Here is a 26,635-nt window from a genome sequence, read left to right on the forward strand (position 1 = left end):
TTGTAATGAAAGTGAAGAATAACACAAGAGTAGGCTCAGATAATAACAAAAAGAAAATAAAGTTCGAGTGAAAAGTAAATCAGAAGTTGAAGAGTGAAACAATTTTATATTGCAAGCTTGCGGGAAGAGAGAAACATAGGGGAGAGATGGTGAGCATAGGGAGGGAAGATAAAAAGAAGTGCAAAGAGAAATAAATTCCAAAAGGGTGAGTAAGAGAGACAGAGAGAAAGAGAAAGTGAAAAGGAATTTAAGTTTAGCCACATCCAATCATCAACATCAAATCGTCTTAATTTGCAATGTTATCAAACACTAGCTTGGGGCACCCTTGTTGCAACGTCCTTAATCAAGTGTCATTTTTTCCTCCGAAGTCGTCTCTCTGCGGGCCATCACATAACAATTTTGTACGATACTCGAGGCCATTTCTCACTTTGTGCTTCAAACATGTAGCAGTACATAGTGCTTATGACATATTTTATACTTCGCATCTATGTTTTCAGGCCATGTCACACCTGCTAAAGACAAGCGATTCAAACAGATGTCTTGTCTGGCGCTTGCAAGGGGCTTTAAAAAAAAAAATTTTTGAAATAAGGTTACGGTGCCCTTTTGGTACTTGTTTTCCTCTAACCCTTTTCTAACTGTCTCTTAATATATCTCATTGTCTGACATTTTCTACAGAGGTCCTGTCTTTCTATCTGCCTATTTGTCAGATATGCTGTCTGTCTCTTACCCTTTCATTTTTCTCTCCCCAACCACCATCTTTTGACTTTTTCATTTGGCTCTTTCAATTGTGCAGACTAATTTAACATGTTTGTCTCCATATATCTGTCTGTGTGTCTCTCTCTCTTAGTATTACCAGCACCTATCATATTTTCTGTTCTATCACAGTTTGTCCTCTGCCAGTTTCTCAAACCAAAGTACACACACACACACAGAGCACCAAACAACTATTGGGCTATTCCAGTTAAGGCCAAAAAAAAAATTGTTTGCTTGTCTACCCACCAAACCTAATCTGAAAAATCTGGAAAAAAAGTTTTTGTTTTACTGTACAAATGAATACCGACCTAATTTTGGAAATTCCAGAAAAAGCTTTTTTTCTTTCAACATTTTTGACATCCTGAAAAGTTTTTTTTTTTTTTACAGTTTCTGCACACTCCTAAACTGTTTTAAAAACATGATTGAAGTGGTATACAGTAGAGAAATATCAAAATTCACAACTTTAAGCTATAAGCTAATTAAAGGCATATAGTCATATTTTGACTATGACCTTAAAAAAAATGTTGAAAAACAAAAAATCCAGACCGACCGACCCAATTCTGAAAAAGTTGTGGAGTACAAGCAAACATTCTTTTTTTTTGGGGGGGGGGGGGCCTAATATCCATACAGCCCCTATGGACAACATGACTTTAATCTCCCACACAGGGGGTATAGATTTCAAATGGAGTCACCCATCCATAAAGGGAGTATGGATTTCAACCGGAATAACCTATTGCACCCACATCAAATAATCTTCGCTTTAATAAGGAGATCTTTCAGCAAATCACCTGAATGCTTACAAATTGCATAATACAACAATAAGATATTGTACGCAAAAATTCCTCTCATGTTTTTCTCCGCATTATACTATTATCTCATTGAACTTGTTATTATTAGTATTAGTATTCTTACCATTAAAGCAGAAGAGAATACAAAGACTAATTCGAACTAATAATGTTCATGAGGACATCTTTCATTTCCTATTGGTAATTTTCACAAAGCCGTCTTTCAGATCTCAATATTAATGCACTTTATTAGCAAAATATATGGGATTAAGCTACCATATTGAAATTCAATGAGCTAGCTCTGGATAGAAACAAAGTAACACAGCATTCCGACTTGTAATATATTGTCAAGGTTAAGTAATTTCTTCACTCACGTGAGTGTAATTGTTCAGGGAAGTTTGTAAGAAAAAATAATATGGCTAAAATAAACTTCCAATCTCTGTTCATATTCAAAATATTTTGTCAGCAATGACAAAAATTGATATTGAAAATTTGAAAAAATGGTTAAATTGGCAATTTACTTGCAAATGAGTTCAAAGCCAAGGGTTTTCTTCATATAGTTTCTTATTTATTTAGTATAAGGCCAAGCATACACAATATTGAACAAGCCTAATAAATTGCAGGATTGCCCTTAGTCATCTACTCTCCATAAACCAAACATAGCTTTGTAAGATCACAATTTTTTCTTGCCTAAGCTTAAACTGTGCATATTCAATACCTACCGGAAAATTAAATGCCGAGTATCTTCTGCACTCTGCGTATCTGTCTTCCTCTCTGTATAAACTTAAAACTGGTGGACTCTGTCAAAGATACAATTCATATAAACAGGTTATATTATTTTGGGTTGCATATCATACATATCTAGCCACATATGTGACACAATCATGTGAAGCAAGTCATTTTTGATGGTTCAATTAATATTGAAGATATAGCCCCCAAAGAAGTGCTCAAATAAAATTTGAAGAGTTCAAGTGCAAAAATGCGATAACTCCAATGGCTGCCTTGTGTATTGGGCTATTCCATTTAAAAATCACACTACCCCTGTGGAAGATTTTGAAAATATCTTCCACAGGGGGAGTATGAAATTCAAATGGAATGACATTAGGCAGTTCTATTTGAATTTCATACACCCTCTGTTAAAGATTCAACCTGAATCTTCCACAGAGGGTTGGTGAATTTCAAATAGGGTTGGTAATGTGATATACAACTTGAAAAACAAGTGGCCCGCTGGGGCAGTAAGTCCACGCAAACATAAAATAACTCTATTAATATTAATAAAACATTCAACATATAGCACAAGGCAGCATTCAACCTGTATCACTCTTTGCACTTGAATTCTTCATTTCAACAAGGATATCATCTTATATCAGCAACTGTAATCCCAATTCAATTTTGATGGGATTTTCAGCGTAATGGTGAAGGGCAAATGATTTTGCTCAAACATCAACTTATTTTGCTTGATACTGTCAATGATAGCTTTGCATATATTGCACAAGTCGCCTTATACAGTTGTATGTACATCACTCTTCCATACTGAAAGAGAAACAAATTGGGGGGGGGCAACTGACATTCAGGACATCTAAAAAGGCTAATTAAAACAGTCAATCTTATGATTTTCCCATAAGCATTGGATGGTGCAAATTTAACACAGTGACAGCTTGATTGTTGCGATGTTTTGAAACAGCAGTAGTACACAAGTGCGCATCATGTTGCCTTTTAAAGCGCCTTAAACATTGATTTAGTGTCCCATGTCCCCGTCAATGTAAATCCTGACAAATCTGTACAGGAATCACGATGGTAATATTTCTCCAGATTCTTTTGTGTGTGCTCTCCGCTTCATTTCCATCAGTTCTAGACAACATTGCCCTTATATCACATCCATTTGCAAAGTAATATCTTCTTTTCATAGAATGCTTGTATTGTGATGAAGGTATTATAATTGTATTGTATTTGCAATGGAACTACTAATGCAGTGTCTAATGCATTCTTGGAACCACCATCACCTTTGTATCAGACAGACAATAGAGTATATACTATTAGTATTTTACTACCACTGAGTCAGTGCCATCAATAGGCATTTCATTGGGTGTTGCTTCACATCCATAGCATTCACTCAAAGTGCTGGCACACACATGAAACATTGATACACATGCAAAACCGACTCGCAAATTTTAAAACACGGTAAAATATGTTTTGTTTTTGTAGATTTCAGTAAGAAATTTTGTTTAATTTCCTTGTTATAATGTTAAAAAGAGACTTGCATGTTGATGATAATGGTCAAATTGTTTACATATTTCTGCTTCAAAACAGCATGTGGATACATCCAAATTTAGAACATATACCGGTAGTTGTGAAGTCATTTACTGTTTCATTCAAGAAGTGGGGTAAGTAATTAGGTAAAAAAAGGATTCAACCCGAGAAGTACGTAGGTGCCCTAATTAGGATCCATTCCCTAATTAACATCCCTGTGGACATTTCTTATGTACCCTTTTGTTAGAGTTCACCACTCTGTTTACACATCCACATTGCACCAAACACAATGGCTTCATATTAAAGCACTACCGAATTTTAAAATCTTAAAAAAGATTTCAGGTCATTTTAATGTCCTCAGAACTGTTGAACCAATAGTAAACTTGTTTCAAGTCATATGAATGATTTATTATTGTGCAACAGATACGTGGCAATTCAGCGTCTCTGAACAAACAGTGCATTGTAAAGGAAGCATCGGTTATGGTCAGAAATTACACAAGTTGGCATAACGGACAATTAAGGATGTGCAAATTGACACTTAACCGCCATCATTTAAACACACGACACCTGTCCCGAAATGGAGCAATGGATGAGCAGATAGGCATCATTAAATAGGCTGCCTTTTGTTCAATTATATGTAGATTTTATCAAGACTTTCTTGTAACACAGGCAATTGACTTGATACTGGAGTGCATTGGGCTATTCCATTCTGCACTACCCATGTGGAAGATTTGGGAAATATCTGCCAGAGGGGGAGTATGAATTTCAAACGGAATGAACACAATAAGGCAGTTCCGTTTAAATTTCATACACCCTCTGAAAAAGATTCAACCTGAATCTTCCCCTGAGGGAGAGTGAGTTTCAAATGTGGAGCTGCTAATGTGTTAATTACATTTAAAATTCATACTCCCTATGTGGAAGATATTTCCAAAATCTTCCACAGGGAGAGTGTTGATTTTAAATGGAATATCCCATTCCAGTCATCAGTCATACACTCTAAGAAGCATATGATATAATCAAGAATCTTCTTCATGGTTGGGATGAGGCATTATAAAAATGCAAGAGAGATGCCACTCAGTTTTACTCAAAAAACCTGAAACAGGTGAGAAAAACCTGAACTAGTACGTGGAAGCAGGCCAAAAGTCCTATAACAGGCTGAAAATAAATTTAAAAAAAGAGGAATTTGGACTCACAAAAAACCTGAATTCAGGCTAAAACCTGCAAATTGGCATCACTGAATATGGATATCATGCCAAATGTATTGACCTGGTGGTCGTGTGAAGTGTTACTATGTTACTAAAATTTACAAAATATTGACTGCTGGAAATATATCTAGTTACATTTCTGGGGTGTTTCATCCTTCAAAGGGTGGGATGATGATTTATTACGTTTATACAGCACATATGGACAGTGGTCAATATAGGTAATATACAGACAATGTATTACCTTAGCTGATCAATAGACACCGATTCTATTAAGAGGAGTGACTGGGAACGAATCCCTGGAGCTAACACTGGTTACAAAACCAACCTCCTAACCACTCACACTAGACCAGTGAGGGATGAGCTGCCGTGTTAGAGATTTATTCACAAATTGCGTTTGCAGATTAAGTTGATGAAGAAAATCACCATTTCATCTTGAGGAACATTTGAAAATCAAATCACTAGCAGTTGTGACAACAGTTCATGCTCCAGTACAAATGACCATACAGGGATGTGCCGCAAACATGGGTCCCATTTTCGGTCTTTTGGTATATCAATGACCCCTTTCTCTATATTTTTTTGGTTTGTTGATGGGTCATTTTTCAAAATTTTCTCATTTTTTCTGAAAACAGCTCAATTTTGTGGGAAAGTTGTAAAAACACTGATAATTTGTGTTAAATTGACCAAAAATGTTGACTTTCGGTATATGAATGGGTCCAAATTTCTTGAAAATTTGGTAAAGTGATGGGTCCACTTTCAGATTCTTAGCATCTCCTTCCTACCCAAACCAAATTTGAGTTCATGCTACTAATTGCTGGCTTTCAAAAGTCGCAATTGTCATAACATTGTGCTCCAGTTTCCAAGCTCTTAATCACCATTCATCCCTTCATATTAAAAATCCAAGTACAGACATTAACATTGCTCTGTGCGGAGGTGATTGGACTCTGATTGGATTCTGGCCTCGTGCATAAGACGCATCAACATCTCAGTACACGTGCATTATTTTGTACAATTTCACTACCAATAAGTGATATGCGTTTAACTAATGATGTTTACTATGCATGAACTTACGATGTTAAAAAAAAGCTGACAAACAGCATGAAATTGGGGTAAAATAGCTCAAATTGGTTGAAAATAAAAGAAACTGAGTACATTTGAGCAACAACAAAAAAGCTGAAATCTGCTAAAAATCTGAAAAGTTTCACATCTGCAATGGTAAAATGCTTAATAAATTGTAGAAAATATTAAACAGATCAAAATAAATAAACCACACATCAGAGACCACACTCTTGTGGGAAAACAAAAAAGGTGGAAAAGTTTAAATTAAAAAAAAAACCTTCCTCCTTCCAACTAATCGGTTCATCAAAATAACAAGACAATGTGTGGGCTGCACATCTCTGCATACATAAATCTACACCGCAAAATGGCAGCTATCTTAGCTACACGTTAATTCCCCTCGCACGACAGATACAATACCAAATTGCCTCCTTTTGTACGCATACTCAAGTCTTTCACTAAAATGTAAAGCCTCACATCAAGTTTAATTGCACAGTGATTCTTTTTGATCACAATCTCACTTTTCTTGTACTAATAGATGTATCTTAAAAGTACTGGTTTCCATGGCAATAGATGAGAGATAGAGAGAGGAAGTGTGATATTGGTAGAGTTTATTGACGATGTAGTTACAGCATCTTCTTGGTAGTAATCATCAGAACTGACAGGTGACACATAATGGCTTGATTTTTGAGTTTGGAGAAAAAGGACAAATAAGGGCAACTCACTTCGACAGTTAAAAAAACAAATTATATAGACAATGGTAATTGGAAAAATTTAAGATGAGTTTAAAGCATACTATAATGTGACATAATCAGATCTACTCATATACGATAGTTTGAAATTTAATATATGTAACACGATCAAGGGAAATAAGTCCGATGTCGCTAATATTGATTTTGAGATATTGGCAAAGAAAGTGTTAAAATTCTTTTGTTTTATATTTTTTTCAGCAATTGATAAACTGACGTAACTTCATAAAGAAAAGTCGTATCAACATGGGGTTTTCAGTTTCTGAAAGCTCTAAATTTCCTCTTTAGAAACATGTGTAAACCTCATTTTCGACCAGGGCCGACATGCGACTCATTCCCCTTGATCATGTCACATATGGTGTTATTACCATTCCAACTTAAACAGTACCTATGCTTATATTACTGATGCTGAAACCCCCACATCAATGGCATATACTTCGTTGCAAAAGTTATGAACTTTTTATGTGTTCATTTTCTTATGTTTTGATTATATTTTTGCCTTTATCTCAATTTCATTTCTGCTAACTTTAGAATGATTGAATCACATCAGATAACATATCACATAATCGTATATTTAATATTCATGAACTAACAGTTGCTTCACACTACATATACTTTTAACACCCTGAGACGCTTTGTTCAAATATGTTAATTCTTAAGCACTTGAGAAAGTTCCTGCAATCTTATTGGTTCTTATCCGTGTTATATGACAAGATATAACATGGTTCAATGTGTGAACATCAACACATACAAGCTATTTGAACCAATCGGAGGCACACAGCAACAACAGGACTGATCAATTCTAAGCCCTATGTAATTTGTAGTATTTAATTTTGATTAAAATTGGGTATACTTCTAAATGATTAATATTTTTTATTTGAATTGAAGTGTTTAAGAATGTCAATAAAGGTATTGTTTTTAGCCAGTCATGCACCGAGACAGACGGAGGATGGTGGTGGAGCGGTCTGTCATGCAGTGCCCCTACGACCCAGGAGGGTTATGGGAGCAGTAAGCAGTAAGCATCTATTGTTTCATATAACATGGGCGATATCACTATATGTTTGGCGTAAAAAAACTGGGCTTTGCCTTTATTCTTAAATTTTAAAATAGGACTTTTTCCAATGTAGCCTCCCTGCTATTATTTCATTCTCATTCTGAGCTTCACATTTCCCTCTACATCCTCATACAATCTCAGTAAAGAGATAATAAGATAAAGACAAGCTTTGCAAAATATTTGATTAAAATCTTCCCGATTAATCTTCCAGTAAAATTTGCTCTCTGAAAACTTCCGAGTTGCTTCTCACTTGTGCCTCATCCTGAGTTTGTTCTCAGGTTCCGAGCCATAGATTTGTTACCAATAAAGTAACACAATTTTTTTGACTGGTCAAAAATCAGTTGCTCATCGCTCAGCGACCGGGTGTAAACGTATTTGATGAGTAATGTTACTATTGGAATGAACATCAGTACACACTAACAAGTACAGACCTGCTGTGAGGTGTTGTAATTATATTCCACAAAGACAAAACTTGTAATTTATCTTTAAAATCAAACCTGAAATACTATCTTTGGCAGTTACTTAATTTTGTTTGACTTCATTTCAAAGTTTCACCTGACTTCATCACCAGACTATCAACCAGCATGTTCTCATTCAGAGGCAGAGTTCAATAACTTGCATTAACCAACAATTAGCTCAGAAGTTGACTTCATATTATGGAGTATGAGTTTTTGCACCTATTATGTACAAAGGTCATTCTATGACTGTACAACCATACTGGGATTTATGAACTTTGTACTAAGAGATGAGCATGTTTGCGATCCTAGTGTGCTAGACTATCAACATTTGTAATACAATTACACAATTGTTATCTTTAGTTGTGGAACTTCATTTCGAAATACAGATTGAAGTAACATTCGACTCCTTTTGTTTTCTTTTGTTCTCAGCAACATTGGTAAGCTCATATCTCAAGAACAATAAGACAAATTTTGCTGGAAGATACAGCATTGTACAGCCCACAAAAAAATCAAATTAATTGCAGTGAAAAATTAAAATTGATTTTAATCGACAACTAACTCTTTTCCGTATCATGGCATAGCATTATTATTTATTATCGTTGCAGCTGGCAACTTTTACATTGCGTCATCTCTATGTTATTTTAACACTGCAGCGTACGAGGTGTAACCCCCTTGACATGCAATATGATTCAACTTATATCGCACAAGGGAAACATTATTGCGGTTCCAACCCCAAAAGGTAAAGATTACTGCCACTGATGTTATTGTTTGAACTGAAGTTGTTTCGGCAAGTGGTATCTATTTAATACAAGTAAAAAGAAAAGAGTGGCATGCGAGTGTTGGTATGCCCGCTGGAGTGGTATTTTGAGTAGGAAAGAGGCTGACAATTTACTGTTGAGTTACGGAAATATTGAAACCAACCCGATTTTCTTATTTCTTCCAAACCAATGACACATGTGAGTGTGTAATAATATCATTGAGTCAACAATGATTATGGATATTTCTTACTTTGGAACTCAAACGATGCCCTTTTTTTGAAATCGACTCTTGTTGAGAAGTCACTACTGAGTTATTATTTTATCAATACGACATTACCATTGTTTTTCCTCCATAAAATTGAGCTAAATTGTAACTCTTCATTTATCATCTAATATTAATGTTCTGCAAAAAAATAATCCCTCTGACGTCAATTAGTGTATTATCTATCTGGAGTGTTCTAGCTAGTTGCGGTTTCCAAATAATAGTACCCAACGACCAACATAAACAAACCATTTTGTGCAATTACAAAAAGTTGAAGATCTATAATAGCTGCCTGGTCTGTAAATTGGGCTATTCCAGTTGAAATCCATAACCCCTATGGAAGACATGAAATTTGAAATTCACTCCCTGTGTGGAAGATTAAGGTCATTAAGGGATTGGATATCAACGTTTGCACAATATTTTTTGTGGAACATGAGTGCACATCAGACATAGAATTACATTCTGAATATGAGGAATGGCCTTCTGATATCAAACAATTTTGTAATTTTGAAATAAAATTTATAAATCTACTGGTATGTACTTAAAGTGTATGTAGCTGGGAGGAAAAGCAGACTTATCATTTAAAAATTTGGACCTTTCAGTATTGAAGATACACAATTTTTTCCCCAAAAGACCTATTTTTTTGGTCTTTTTGGGAAAAAATGTATAAGAGTAATTATTGAAAGTATATTCTTCTGCAGTTACCATTCCACATTTTTTAACTACCTTAAACTGAGAACCTTTCTTGTCTAATCTGCTTCACAAATGATAGGAATACTGAGTGTGTTTATGCAATCAATCCTTTAGTATGACTATGCATAGCTAGTATATCCCACTTAATGTATGCTGATAGAATTCTAATCAGATATGACATAACACTGTCTTTCTGGACTAACTTTATATTGTCCCATAGAGTTCTGATAATTTTGTTATATCTTTGTCAGTGCATATCCAGAAATGATTTAAGGTTATTAATTATTTTAAACTGTTGTGATTTGGTAGTTCACGGCATCTTACGAATTATAGTGAGCTTTGGCAAAAACTGCATTGCTCAATTCATAGTGAGTGTGTCAAGAATTAAAATATCACAGATATACTTTTATAGGTGCTGCGGTTCTTGAGTTACGTTGTAAAGAGGGCTGAAACAACAACACTTTTGTAAAACGTACATAACTCATTAACAACAATAAATTAAGCAAGTTTGCAAAGTATACAATTTGTAGAATGAACTTTTGCAAAACATCAAGGTGTTATTTTTCAATAATATATTGATCTAGATAACAAAAATCGATTTTTAGGTTGCTTCGACCAACAATACCTCGTCTACCCTTAAATGAAAGATTTGATTTATTGACATTATCTTCAAATTCAGTACCACTAAATCCTTTTTCAATGACCACCACTGCTTACACTTTTCAGAAAATGATATCGTTTATGACTGTCATATTAGACTTTGCCCACTGTATAAGCTGTTAGGTTTACTCAATGGCTGAGGGTCATCAGTTCGTTTCTATGAAACAAGATTGATTAAAGTGATGGTTCAGTGTTTCAAGTGTCAGAATCATAACAGAGAAAGGAAGTTGAACGCTTTCATGGTTGGTGTTGAGGCCCTCTGTTGACAACGGTTGCTCACAAAGAAAAAAAAGCCTGGACTCATTGATCAAAACCTCATTTATTTCCTTAATTTTTGCTGCCTTTGCTTTCTGTATTTTTGAATTTTTTGGTTTTCTTTTCTCTTGCGCCTTGAATCCCTAGGCAAAGGCGCATATAAATACTTGTTATTATGTTATGTTATGAAATCTTGCCACATCCGCCCTATTCTCCCGATCTCGCTCAATGTCATATTCCCACAGATGAAAACTCTACTGTGGGGTAGGCGATTTGAAGTCATGAAGTCATTCAAGAGGTGGAACAGTGGTTTTCAACGCAATCTGAGGACTTCTACAATGGAGGCATGCACAGTGTCAAGAAACAGTGGAAAAAATGTTTGACTCTGGACGGATACTATGTATAGAAATCAGAGATTTTCTCAATTTGAGGAGCTCTACAATGGCGGTCTGTGGACAGTCAATAAATAGTGGGAGAAATGTGTGACTTTGCACAGTGACTATGTAAATATCAAAATGAAGTTTCTGGTTCTATCACTTTGGGGTGATTTAAAAAACTTTTTGATACCCCTCGTAATCTTTGGTTCCATTAACCCTAATACTGAACCCTGCTTTTTGATATCGGAAGTCAAAGAAGATCTGAAAAAGGCGAGAAGAAGAAGAATTTTCACTTGGCACCCCGGATTTGAACCTTTGACCCCCGCATGCCAACCACACGATCAAGGACCGGTAGCTACACGGGTTATCGCTGCCCGGCCAGCAATTCTGTGAGCATATAACACTTAGGGTGATTGCGTCATCACAGACCCTGGGATTCATGCATGTGCAGAATTTTTCATTGTGGTATTTTGTGTTATTTTTGGGTGTTAGGGTTAACATAGGCTTTAATGTGGAAAAATACATCTTATCTAACCTTAACACTGAACCCTGCTTTTTGATATCGGAAGTCAAAGAAGATACGAAAAACGAGAGAAGAAGAAGAATTTTTCACTTGGCACCCCCGGGATTCGAACCTCTGACCCCCCGCATGCGAACCACACGATCACGGACCGGTAGCTACACGGGTTATCGCTGCCCGGCCAGCAATTCCGTGAGCATATAACACTTAGGGTGATTGCGTCATCGCAGACCCTGGGATTCATGCATGCGCATAATTTTTCATTGTGGTATTTTGTGGTATTTTTGGGTGTTAGGGTTAACATGTGTATAAAGACTGCAAGATTGTCGAATCTTCATTTGGCTGAACTAGAAGTTTCAACAGAAGTGTCAACAACATGAGGGGGCCAATCTGTTAGGAATTCGTAAGGAGTATGGTCACCATTTGGCTTATTCCGATTGAAATCCATAAAGCTGCATAGCATCGTGTGACTTAGTTCTTTTAACAAAATAATCAGAAAGAGCAGATGGACACCACTGAAGGATTTGATGAATACTATAATGAAGCTTTTGTAATCTTGACTGAATACAGGTATTTTGTATTCCAGACACAGTCTATGATGGCACAAAAGTGTTATAACAAATAGGCTGTAAAGTAATCCTCCTATAAATATACATACTAGTAATGACAGTGTCACTATGTTTAAATATGTCTACTTAGAGTATCAATGCATCACACCATTGGGATTTATTGAGTGATTCACTGAACCAGGTTCATAAGGCATTGACCAAAAACACAATGGTACTATATCAAAGCCAACTTTGACACTTCTTTTTTTTCACCGTATCTGGACACAGTGATGAAAGCTATTCCAGTTGAAATCCACATACCCCCTATGGAAGGCATGACCTTAATCTCCCACACAGGGAGAGTAGATTTCAAATTCACAGAAGTGTCAACAACATGAGGGGCCATTCAGTTAGGAATTCTTATGGAGACCGGTCACCATTTGGCAATACCAGTTGAAATCCATACACCCTCTATGGAAGACACAACCTTAATCTCCCACACAAGCGGAGTAGATTTCAAATTGAGTTTTCATTTCCATTCAGGAAACCCTATGTGGAATTCACACCCCCTGTGTGGAAGATTAATGTCATGTCTTCTATAGGGAGAGTATTGGGATTTCAACTGGAATAGCTCATTTCAGTACACACAAAAAAGAAATATGTCCTCTTATAAACTTGGTCATGAAAAAAAATGTAATACCAGGTTGGCAAATTCATCAACTTGATCAAGAGAAAAAAAACCCGGAAAAACCACTAATGCTCTGGTTCATGGTATGGTCCCCCGCCTCCTTCAAGGATATTGGCAGTTTTTCTTGAAATCACATATCAACTGCTCAGTGTCAGAAGTGGGTAAGTGCAATAGCTGCCATGTGTAGCTTCCACAGGGGGTGTGTGCATTTCAACTGGAATAGCTCATTGAGATACCTTAAACTTTTTTTAAATACATACAACATTCAATTGTAATCGGTCATCAAGAGTGCTTTCTTCACCTGCCCACTGGCAGTACAGAACAAACAGATAAGCTTATCACACCATGACACTACAGATCACTGCAAAATATATCTGATGAAAATGTCCCGTCTTTACGGATGGCCACGCAATGATGAGGTAGGTGACATGTAATCTCTTGATGCTTGAAAGTACTAATCTTTCTTTGGGAAGTGTAAGCTGATGCATCTACATGAATTAATGATTTTGTATCTTAACTTCTGTCTTTTTCTGGAAATAGATACTTGGTCATTCACACAGGTGACATTAGACATATATCTACATTTAGCATACTGTGGAATGTAGCAATTATTTACAAATGATGGGATCAGCACATTAAAGGGTTCAGTACATGGTAGAGCCTGGTTTGGGACACTCTGTCGTAAATTTTCGACAGTCTTATGTCATTTTAATACGTACATCACATGATAAGTCCATTGCATAGGACATATGACAGTCGTAGGTTGACTTGACTGTCGTAAGTTTACGACTGAGTTTCACGAACCGGGCCCAGGAGAACAAGCTTCCACTGCAATGCACTACAACTTTTATAGTGCAAATATTTTGGATTTTTACTTAGCTGCAGTATTTAATAGCTGCCACACCTCAACTGACACAAGGTTATAATCTTAAAGCTTTGATTTGGTGAAGGAGCAGTATGATATAATCTACCCTTCCTTGTTTGGTTGACGGACTAAAATCATGAGATGTTCATAATCCCTGATCACAATGCTTGATTATGGGTTCATGGTTGTAACATCACGACTGATCTCACACCCACCAACATCCGAATGGACATCAACTGGTAATTTCCTAATTCTTATCAAGATTGTATAACTTAAAATGACATGACAGCAAGTTCAAAATCCATCACAATATTGTTAGATTCCATTGAAAGATAATGTGACTGTCATCTGTGCATAAAAAACAGCAGATACATGTATAGTGGGGGAGTGGAAGACGAAAATATATGTGACCTGTTACCAAGAAATGAGTGTAAAGTGGCAAATTGGTAGTTTCGAAACCTGACTGCAGAGTTTTTTGTTTTTGTTTGGCTCACACCTGTACAAACCAGTAGCATGTCCTTGTGAATGCCCATTGTGCCCCATTCACTGGTTTACAGAATATACCCCAATTACAGAGACATACTACTGGCTTGTACCGGTGTGTATCAAACAAAGAACATCAACTCAGCAGCCAGAAGATCTAGACACTACCAATTTGCGACTTTACACTCATTCCATGGGTGTCAGGTCACATACAGTATGCAAGTCCACATCAGCCATGGTTTGGAAAGAAGGGAGAGGAATGAATGATGACAATTGAATACCTGAGTGGAAGAAGGGCCCAACTCCATCAAAACTGTTTTTGAGATATTAAGAAAAAACTTAATATTTGGACAAGTTTTATAGACAGATTGTTTTCGTCTTCATGGGACCTTTAATACATGAACATACAATATTACATACATTCGAACATAAATATGATGTTTCCATAGCAACGGTACAGGTCTTAATACGAGCTGGAGTTGGGCCCTTCTTCCACTAATATATTGCAAGTGCCAGTTCTGTGTTATAAATAGCTACAGAAATTAGATACTAGCCATTATGCACAAATAGAACTCATGTAATATGTTAGCAAGAAAGTTTACTGTAGGGAAAAGCAGATTTCATGGATGATCAAAATTCCTCTTTAACCCTATATTTGTGGAAGGAGGGCCCAACTCCATGGAGTTGGGCCTTTCTTCCATGAAAACCCATGATTAAGTGTACGTGGAAGACTATTTAGAGAGTGGATTTTGGCTCATCTTTCACACACAAGAAAGAGCAGTCTGCTGGCAATAAAATGCTGGGTCTAACTCCTTTTTGTAAAAAATTGGAGTTGGGCCCTTCTTCCACTCAGGTATTCAATTATATAAAGGAAGAAAAAAGGAAAAGGAATGGGTATAGAAGAGAAGGAGGGAGCTGTTGAAAATAAAGGAGGAGAGCAAGAAGGAGGAATAAGAGGGATGAAGAAGGAAAGAGAAATTAGGAAAGAAATGGTCTAGAAGAAAACAATGTGCATATTGTGCTGTGAGAAAAAAGACCAGTTTCATTGGAAATGATCAGATATGTTTAATTATGTGGTGGGGATGCACACAAAAACACACCCAAAGCCACGCTTTATTTGATTAAGTTGGATCACTATCAAAATCACTGCCCTCACAAGTAACCACACAGTATATTATCTGAACAAATCAAACAGCAAATAATACCTTCAGACTTAAGAGGCATTATTTATCACTCTGCTACAAAGTAAAATGCTGTATCTAACAAGTAACACACTAGACACTGGCTTTTACTTTTAGGCAACAAAAGAAAGGAAATCTGTTTTATAGGCCCAACAGACCTTGCTTTTTAAAAAATTTTGCTGTATGCATGCATGTAAATTCAGCCATTTTTTGGTAAAAACTAGACTGATCTGAGTATGACGGCAATTGTTGTATGCATGTAAAATCAGCTGTTTTGGGCAAAAAGTTGATTTAATTTGACTGAATAAAATGTGTGCAAAACGAGGGAAAAACTGCAAATTTATTTACAGATTTGGTGATTTTTAGAGTCATTTGCAAAAAACAAAACAAAACAAAAAACACCCACTGACTGACCCTACTTAAAAGGTCCGACCGACCGTAGAACAGGGTTTTTTTGTCGCCTTACAGCGCTAAAGTAAAAGATAGCATCTAGATAGGTAATTATCAAGCATATACTGTATGAATTTACTTGTGAAGACATAACTGTTCATCAACTGCACACAAACACACACACAAATAAGCCACACTGTGTTAATAATGTCACCTTTTGTTGAAATGCATCAGCCACCTGTCTCTCCTGTTATCATGCAAATAGCAAGACAAAGAAAACAACACAACAAAAATAAAACTTGCCATTAGGCGATTCCATGAGTGTGTTGACTGGTTTTGCATGCAATACATGCTGTTGTGTTTAACATTAAAGGTAATTTTACCTCCTACTCCTGATTCCAGAAAAATACAACGCTAATTATTTTGGATTAAAAAACTTATCTTTTTCAGCCAAATGAAACGTAGCTAAATTTTAATCCATTAGTTAGTTCTAACTGCAATAAAAGTCAAATTTTTATAGTTTACAAAATTTGAGGGGGAATGGGTACAAAACATGCAATTTTGCATGATTTAGTCACAAAATTCAAAGACTTGGCACAAGCTTATAAGCATTCAAAATTTGGAGTATATAGCTACGAGTTTGCTCATACTTTGTTATATTCTTATTTAGTCTTAGTACAAGTCTTTGGGCTTGATTGTCACAGCATAATTATAAAAAAAAACAACCCTAAAATGCATGTTTTTGGACCTTATTTCCACATATTTGACTTTTATTGCCAGTTAGACATAACTAAAGGATTAGGAACATCTGTGTTTCATTTGGAAAAACAGGATTATAGCTTTTTAATTCTAAAAAATAAGTGCTGTATTTTTTTGGAAGCGGGAGTAGTTGCTTCCAAAGTGAAACATTAGTGTTTTTTTATTTATTATAAAAGAAATACACAGAATATCATGTAAGTTTGAAACAAAATTGTACTGGTATCCTTAAGGTTAGCCTTTTTGCTCATGGAAGTCTAAAAGATGTTAAAAACAGATCAACAACAATATTGTTTTGTGAGTGTTTTTAAAAACAACCAGACTATTTAAAGACTAATTTCAAAGTATAATTTACAATTCTCCAGCCACACAATAATAAGGCATGAAAGGTTACAGGCTTGAATATTTTAATATTGAAGCCTGCAAAGTCTACATTTTACATCTTAAAAGATGTAAAATGTAGACTTTACTCAATAAACAAAATCTCCCAATAAAATTCCATATCACTAATTTGCGTTTCTGTCCATGCTTAAAAAATTGGAACTTTGCTCGACACTTTTCATCCCAAATTACATAGAATTTATACTAATGCAAGAGCAAGCAGACACAAAAGGTGTCTTGTTTTATACTACAAATGTCAGACACATTGTTGCTATACTATTTGTAGATTACAAGAATATGGGTTGTGATGATGTAAGCTAAGATGGACATAATTGGCAAAGTTTTCTTCTGAGATATGAGTGTGTGTTTGGGGTGGGGGATGGGGTGGGGAGGAATATAAGACCAGCATGGCCACCATGCCCAATACCATTTTACGAATTGCCCTGAGCATTTTCAACTCTCAATGGACAACAAATAGTCAAGTGCTTAAATCAAGCCCTGGTATAAAGAACTTTTTAGAGAGGAAAAAAAAAAAAAATGTGGAAACATTTCGGGGAAAAAATAAACAACAACAATAACGGTCAGCATCTATTTAAAGCCAAGAATCTTTTAAGTGAACCAACGTGTGAGCGTTGACCGTCCGGCTGTACATCAATCATGAAATATGCGGCTATTTTAGCAAACTACCCTTCACACTTAACACAAGAGGAAGTGTGGGTATGAAAAAATTTGCATAAATAAATAGTTTCTTTATTGGAACAACTAAGTGCTTCATTTCACATTTTCTTTATGCACAAGTATTAGTGTTACCACAAGGCCACTTTTCCCGCCCAATTGGGCTTCATTCAAACTCAGAAGAAGTAATCACACCTTTTATATGAGCACAATATATAAGCACTTGTATATGAGCACAATATCACCTAGTTTTAGAAAAAGATCAGAATATTAGATGCTGTTTCATAGGAGAGAATGTGGTGCTTCATTGTACATGCAGGGAGACTCTTTTGGTGGCTCTTAAAAGAGCAGTTCTTCAAATGTAAACATCCTGTGAAAACTATAAATTTGCACAAAGAATTTTTTTTTAAGAACACCAGGTGGGATAAAGAGACCCTGGTATATAAATAATAACTTTCAGCGCAACTAATAAAAAAATTAGGCAGGGTTGTGTAGCTGTACATTTTTTTTATGAAGGCAGCTGTGTTTATAGCATGATTTGGGCCTAAAGAAATGCTATAGGCTATGAGACATATTTTGTCCCATTATCGGGACTCATCAGGTGCTAAAATTGAGCTACTTTGGCAAGTATCAAGGTTGGGATCAAGGTGATGTGGTTTTCAAAGATACTTTCAGTTTTTTCGCCAATTTTACCTGGCCGGGTACCTGGCAAATAATACATTACATGCAGATAGATAGTCAACCAATTTCTGATTTTGTCCTGAAGATCCACCAGTCATGACTCATGTCAATACATAGCATAGGGTATCAAATACATTAAAAAGTTGCAGACCTGTAGCATTGGGACTGTGACTCATGTCAATACATGGCATAGTATATCAAATACATTAAAAAGTAGCAGACATGCAGCCTTTGGGACTGTTTTTAATAAAATAGTTAATTTAAAATCTATCATACTACAACCAAGTCACATTAGAATGACAGGCATGATGCCCTTTAGATCATTCCTCCCTGCTTTGATAGCTGGATTCTTCCCTGCAAAAAAACACCCAAACAACAACAACAACAACAACAACAACAACAACAACAACAACAACAACAACAACAACAACAACAACAACAACAACAACAACAACAACAACAACAACAACAACAACAACAACAAAAAAAGTGTCATTGAGTTTTTATAGTTGAAATCCATACACCCCTATGGAAGACATGACCTTAATCTTCCATAGCTAGAGGGAGTGTGAATTTCAAATGGGTTACCTAAATGGGTGGCTCCATTTGAAATCTACACCCCTGCATGGGAGATTAAGGTCATGTCTTCCACAGGGGTGTATGGATTTCAACCTGAATAGCCCATTGCTCTTTTCAAGCGTTTTACGGCCACTTTATTGATCAATCACTTTGTAAGGAAAGTGTAGTGAATCAAGTGGTTATACACCCAATTGAGTGATTTATTCACTAGACTGAGGAAAAGCACATAAATATTATTATTTTGGGTGCATCTTCCTCCAAGACTGGGCTACTTGAGTGCTGTTCATCGCCACCTTTAAGTGGCAACCCTGACAAGTATCATAGTTGCAATATGCACACAGCAACTGCAAATGAATAAATTTTAAGAGTGATCAATTCTGTTTCTGTAAATGAAGAATGTCTAAATTTAGAATGTTAAAGTTCACAACTTTGGTCAGCTTTAAATAAATGTTGGTTTGCTTGTTCAAGAATTTGAATCATTTTCCCCCAAATGGCTAGGAGTACACACAATCTAATACATATCAAGAATCTGCATACCTGTCTGTCGTTAATTAGACTTTTCTCATTTAGGCCAATCACACACAGCTTGCGGTAGAAATCCAAGAACCATGACTTCTGATCGTCGGATAAGTTGACTGTAACAGATCATATATTACAAAGAGAGGGAGTTAACATATGACAATGTGATATCTGTTCTTATTTGCAGTAACCAAGTAAAACTAGAGCAGTTACCGCACCATATTATGAACCATATGGGCTTTTTAAGTTGGCGGTATATTGTGGTATACCACTCTCAAACGTTTCCGACGACCCGGGCTTAAAGGAGTATTGAACCGGGTCAAGGTTTGTCATCCCTGGTGGGGAAATATTTTTATTATATTCTTTACTTTATTCTTTTTCATTTGACACCACTCAGTAGGTTATACCTTCTTGGCATTTCGAGATATGAAAAGGACCTTTGCGTATCTGACATGCGCTTTTGTGAATTTACACAGGCATAAGTTTGGACTTATCAACTTGCGCAGTAACAAAAACGGAACAATTCTTGCCTATTACGAGCTGATCAAAGTGTAGCAGTTTTCCCACTGTTTTTGTCTCTCTATCTCTGGAGCTTTAACCTACTTTAGCTCACCTATCAACTATGTTTGTGCTGTAGGAGTTCATCATGTTTGTATCAACACTTACAAAGCGATAGAATAAACCATGCATATATTAAATTCACTTGAGAGACGGAACGTGACAATGATGTCCACTTCTGTACTTTGAAGGACTGAGTTCACATAATTTCTAGTCAAGGTTGCCTATTATAATAGTAAATACCGTATTGTCTATATTAAACGTCCCCTCTCTAATAAACGCCCCCTCCGCATTTTTTCAATGAAAAATGGACAAAAATGCAAAAATTCCATGAAATATTGTGTGAGTAAGCTTCAAATGATGCATCAGCATGATCAGTCATGTCAGTGATGATCGCTAAATTGCATGGACAAAACCTATTATGACTCAAAAACTTCCACCCAGTTCATTGCTTAATGATGATAGAATTTCACTAAGTACAGATTTAATTTCATAGTATTTACACGATATTCGATACAAGGCGCCATCTTGGAGTTTTAGTATAGGCGCAAATTCCTTCCTTCTATTTTGAAGTTTTTCTCACTGACAATTCACTTCTAATAAACGCACCCTTTTATTACAAACAATACGGTATCCAAACACAGAGCTTTTAAATCACACAATTTAATTTTCTTTACATTCTACTATAGAATATATCATCAAAGTGGTCTAATGATTTCTAATGTATTATTTAGTATAGCTGTCATCTAATTTGCACAATTAATGATGTAATTTGCGTAACTGCTGATCAAGTATGCAAATTAGAATGGTTAGACAAATAAATACTATTAAGTTTACTAGAAATCATTAGGTACACCTTCAGACCCAAATTATGTACGATAAAATTAAAATTACTATGAGGGTTTAGTCAAGAAAAATTGGTAAAATTTTAGCATTTTTTAGCCATTTGTCTACATCAAACTATTGTTAAAAATAACAAAATAACAAAATACCCAGAAACTTTGCATTGCTCTTTTTCTCAAAAACTCAAAAACCATCTGATTTGACTTAAATTAGAGAATCCTTTTCCTCATAAGATAAGTTTATCGGAAGCAAGTGCTGTGTAACTTTAAACTGCCTATCCATCCACCTTACATTAATTGACATTTATTTCAAACTGAAGTCGCACTTATCTCTTCTACATTCTGTAATTACAATCCATCAAACATTTGCTAGAAAGTTTAGCCGAATACACAAATATTGACCAGGTTTTACATGTACCACTTTTCTGAAAAACATTTACACTTGCATGCTTCCATTTCTTCACTGTTCACAACATTAGACAGATCAAGCAACTTTACAAAAGTTTAGTTTTGAAGACCCTAGCTTAATGATGCAAACTACAGGCTGTATCAAAATGATTGATACCCATCAGTTCTTTGTATTTATTGTCAAGCCTGATTCTTCAATATGGTTTTATGACCTTCTATACAATTAAGCTCCTATGTTTCATTTTGATGTGGCTCCTATGTTTCATTTTGATTTTGTCTTGTCCAAAATTACAGGAAACTGATGGGTACCAATCATTTTGATACAGCCTGTACATTTGACGACAAAGGTCGATTTTGAAACTGTGTCAGAAAGTCATTTAACACTAGTTATGAAACTAAACAAACAGTACCTGGGGCCCTCTTTGCCTAAGTTTAAAGCAACTTACAGGTTGTAAGATAAATCTGTAGCTGTCAAACTCTTAAAATCAATAAAATTGTATCTGCAACGTACTTGCAGTTAGCAATCACACATGAGCTTCATGGCTGATTCATTTTTTGACCTCTATTGTATGTATAGCCTAACATATTTATACTGCTTACCTATTTTGTTAGTTTTCTGCTTAAATCTAAGACATTGTGCGTATTTTGTTACATGTACCCAATGACGTGATGTTTAAGCATGTGAAAACAAAGCTATCTTTAACCGCAATAAACACACAAAAGAATCCACGTATGTTTATTTTGATCACATTTCTTCAGCGAAACGGGAAACTCACACCTGGTATAAATCGTACGTCAAACTAAGCAAACTAGGTGTTGAGTCTGAAGTTTCATGAATTGACCCCTGGTTACACTTCAAACCAAATGTTTCATTTTTCTGATCGATATGGTTCAATATTTTCTATCTTTATCTTCTATATCAGATGTTAAATATAACATATGTATATTCACAGCATAAATTATCCAATTCCGATATATGGTGATGCATATAGCAATAACAGTCCTATTAACTTATTGATTTCTGAAATGGGGAAGCTTTCTACTTTTTTCACATTCTATAAAATAACAAGACACCTTGTATATTTACGTCATGACCAGTCCAGACTACAGAATTCATTCATGAATCTTCCACAAGGTTGGTGACCAACTGGCCAGTGTTTAAAACAACACTTCAACTTCCAGCGAATAAACCGTGTTTACAAACTGTGACAGACATGGAATTATCACACTTGGGCAGCAATTACAGAATGGGCAATTCCAGATGAAATCCACACACCCCTACTGAAGACATAACTTTGATATTGTTGTTAAATGGTTTGTGGAATGATGTGGGGCTGTAGTGGTCAGCGACAACCTGTAATGTGTGCTGAGGCTTGTGGATCAACGTCTAGGCGTTGTGCCTGTGCGTAGCGCACTATAAATCACTGCACTTTTTTATCTTTTTTTTATCCCACACAGGGGTGTAAATTTCAAATGGAATCACCCATTCAGGCTCCCTGTTTGGAAGATTAAGGCCATGTCTTCCATAGAAGGTGTATGGATTTCAACTATAACAGTCCAATGTTACTTCCTAGTCATGAGAAACTGATTCCCATTTTGTTTGGAGGGAGGAGGGATCCAGCTAACAGGGAAGAATGACCTAAAGGGCCTGTGCTTTCGAAGGCGACTTGGTTTTAGTTTGATCAATTTTAAATTAACTATTTCTTTTATTAAAAACAGTCCCAAATGCTCCAAGTCTGCCACTTTATGATATCCTATGCCATCTACTGACATAACTGTTGGACCTTGAGGACAAATTCTGAAATTGGTAAACTCTATCTGTAATGTATTATTTGCCAATAAATAAATAAATAACCATAATTATATCTGAAACAATACATTCCATTGAGGACAAACATGCTGAGCACAGTTTTGAGTTTTTTACTTTTTTGCTTTGTTCAACTTATAATGGGCAAGACTCACAAAGGGCTAAGCCATTGAAAGTCCACGCTCCCCTTGTGTAAAATTTTGGAGATATCTTCTGCATGGGGAGTATGAATTTCAAATGCAATCAGCACATTAAGCTACATTAACCAACTCTATTTAAAACTCATCCTCCCTCAGCTCTGTAGAAGATTCAGGTTGAATCTTTCAAAGAGTGTTAACGGAGCAGCCTAATGTGTTCATTCCATCTGAAATTCATACTCCCCCTGGCAGATATTTCTAAACTATTCCACTAGGGGTATTGTGGATTTTAAGAGGAATTGCCCAATATCATGGATTGAAGTTGAATGGCATACATGCAAGAGGGCGCAGCACAGCACCCACACACGCCAAGTGCACTTAACTTACTGCATGACTAGCGCTCTTTGGGAATCTACAAGAGCGTAAATTGGGACTTAAGTGATGCACACATCAACATATTAAACCAAATAATTTGTGCCTATCACAGTATCACAACTTGAACAAGAATATCACCAGGAGGGTTGACACAATAAAACCTTGTGTTCTCCACATCTGTGTAATCTTGCCCTCAAGTGACACTCGCTATATAATAAGTTCCACTTCTGTCTACTCCAGATACTGATATCTTTTTCATTTCAGGTTCTCGACACCACTTTTGTGTAACAATTTTCAGGTTTCTAACCCTGTTTTAAGGCTGTTGAACCACACTTGACAGTAAGTGTTTGAATACACAACACTTAACAAATTACAACCGTTTTAAAGCCGTACAATGTTTCAGCGTGACAAAAGACACAAATTTCGGATCTTTAAAAATCCTTTTCATATCTTTGCCTAAAAGGATCTTATGTAATATGTTATGTCAAGATGAAATTGATAGTTGTTGGTGTTGTCATATTCTAGTAATGATTTTATCGTTTTGAGAAAAAAGACGGAATTCGCTAGGTCACCACAGGGGATGCATAATCATTGCAACACATCTTTCAATTGGAGACAAATTGTGCTACTTGGATGACATTACAAAGCTTAAAAAAAACATTATAAAAGCTTTATTCTATCTTGATTCTATCTTGAAAAAGTGTTTTCCAACTATTACAAGCATCCCAACCTTCTTATAGCCCACTAACTATTACTGGTACATTGCAGAAGCAGACTGGGACACACAGACATGCGCGAGTACACCATTTTCACATACATATAATCATATAGACCAAAATTTGTCTGCTGATGTTTATTGGCAAATCAAAGATACACATTTTGACATTTCATTATTGAATCTTCTCTTATTTTTATACACAATATACTGACTTCCATGGCCAAACTGTAGACCTGATGTTCCACATACAAACACAGAGTCATAGCTTACATGTATTTATTAAGCTATTTTGCGCCCTCCAGAAGAGGTCTTGTACAACCATGTGCAACATTGATGAGATGTACATTGTCATAATTTTAAATTTGGAAGTGTTTTAGGTATTTTGAAGGTATTTTACTTTTACAGAAAAGAGGAGTCATGAAACCAGTCTCCAGTCACTTGACTTTTATTTAGTTTTTGTTTATTTGGATTGCTTGACAACACTCCTTGATAACCCATCAAAGCTTTCAACACCCCCTATGGAAGACATGACCTCAATTTTCAGTCCACACCGGGAGTTTGAATTTCAAATGGGTTACCTGAATGGGTGACTGCATTTGAAATCTACAACTCCTGTGTGGGAGACTAAGGTCATGTCTTCCATAGGGTGTGTATGGATTTCAAATGGAATAATCCATTTCCACTGGGGTCCGTGATAAACATCAGGATGGATTGGAAGAGTCAATAGGTTCACTCCCTAATCCTTCCAAAACTGCCTCCATGATACATGTATGGCTCTGAGTACGCAAAACTGACAGCTTACCATCCCCTCCCGAAGGACTGACTACTCTCATGGTTTATTTTACCCAATACACTAAATCTACATGCACGATAATTACCTGATAATCCATGGCACAACTTTCCAAACTGTTTAGCCACCACTGGCAGCGTCGAGTCTTCACTCTGCATTGCATTCTCACAAAATTTACACACTAACGGAATAATTGTTTGAGTACACGTATCTGAAATAGAAAAAAAAATATAACATTGTAAATCAACATTAACACAAGGCTATTCCAGTTGAAATCCACCCACCCCTTATGGAAGACATGACCTTAATCGCCCACACAGGGGGTGTAGATTTCAAGTCATGCCTTCCATAGGGGGTGTATGTATTTAAACCGGAATTGCTCATTATTGAGAGATAATGCTAAAGTAGTGCAGCACTTCATGTCATTTTGCAAAAAGCATTAAATCATGCCTAAAATTGCTGTGCACTTTATGGTAAGTACATATTGCTCCCTTGTCTCAAAAACCGTGACTTCTCTCTAGTCCGTAGGGTCGCTAGTCCGAAGGTTCTTTAGTCCGAAGGTTCTCTAGTCCGAATATAGAATAAGGGTAAGGGTTTAGGGTTATGGGTAGGGTTAGTGTAAAGCCAAGAATTTTCTGCTTTACAAATGCTAAATTCCGCTTTTCTCCGCTTTGTAATTTTAGCACATTTCTGACATAATAAAATTTCACAAGAATCTTGTAACGATCATTGCGATTTGCAAAGTTGGGATACCATGGCTGCAATGGGAGGTAGGACAGGCGTTGTACGGTAAATCTATGACGGATTTTACTTTATTTTGATGAATTTTGAAGACCCATTTCATTTAGTATTTTATTTATTTCTTTTCAATTGTATTTTTTCCCTTTTTCTAGGCCATTTTTGCTTATTTTCTTTAATTTTTTTCTCAGAAATGCGTTCCGCTTTACCTCCAATTCATGATTTTATGGAATTTCCTGCAACGCGAAAATTCTTAACTTTAGGTTAGTGTTAGGGTTTTAAGTTAGGGTTTAGGGTTAGGGTTTAGAGTTTAGGGATAGGGTTAGCGAGCTTTATTCTATATTCGGACTAGAGAACCCGATATTCGGACTAGCGAACCTTTTACAGAATTCGGACTAGCGAATGGTAAAATACATGTTCCGACTAGCGAACTTCGAGGCCTTCGGACTAGCGAACTTCGAGGCCTTCGGACTAGGGAACCTTCGGACTAGAGAGTTGTCACCTCAAAAACTTAATGGACAAATCAGATATGTATGTGGTGTACAGATAATTTTCTCCCATATTTTATACACTTGCCTGTAAAAAATGTTGCTATGGTAAAAAATTTACACACACAGGCTCTGTTAAAGCCATATTTTAACATTTTCTGAGGAGGGCACCCTCAGGATTTGTCTGATTTTAAAC

General features: G+C 36.1%; 1 protein-coding gene across 1 annotated transcript in view; it reads right to left on the reverse strand.

The window, feature by feature from the left end:
• The window catches only part of LOC140158853 (serine/threonine-protein phosphatase 4 regulatory subunit 4-like), a 161,403-nt gene that overhangs the window by 42,841 nt on the left and 91,927 nt on the right, over nt 1-26,635 (reverse strand). The window contains exons 9-11 of the mRNA XM_072182148.1: nt 25,302-25,424; nt 19,597-19,694; nt 2,261-2,338 (exon numbers count right to left, since the gene is read on the reverse strand). Of these exons, the coding sequence (XP_072038249.1) occupies nt 2,261-2,338; nt 19,597-19,694; nt 25,302-25,424 (299 nt within the window). The remainder of the gene's footprint in view (nt 1-2,260; nt 2,339-19,596; nt 19,695-25,301; nt 25,425-26,635) is intronic.

The sequence above is a fragment of the Amphiura filiformis genome, chromosome 1 (assembly GCF_039555335.1).
Source record: "Amphiura filiformis chromosome 1, Afil_fr2py, whole genome shotgun sequence".
NCBI classification, from domain to species: domain Eukaryota; kingdom Metazoa; phylum Echinodermata; class Ophiuroidea; order Amphilepidida; family Amphiuridae; genus Amphiura; species Amphiura filiformis.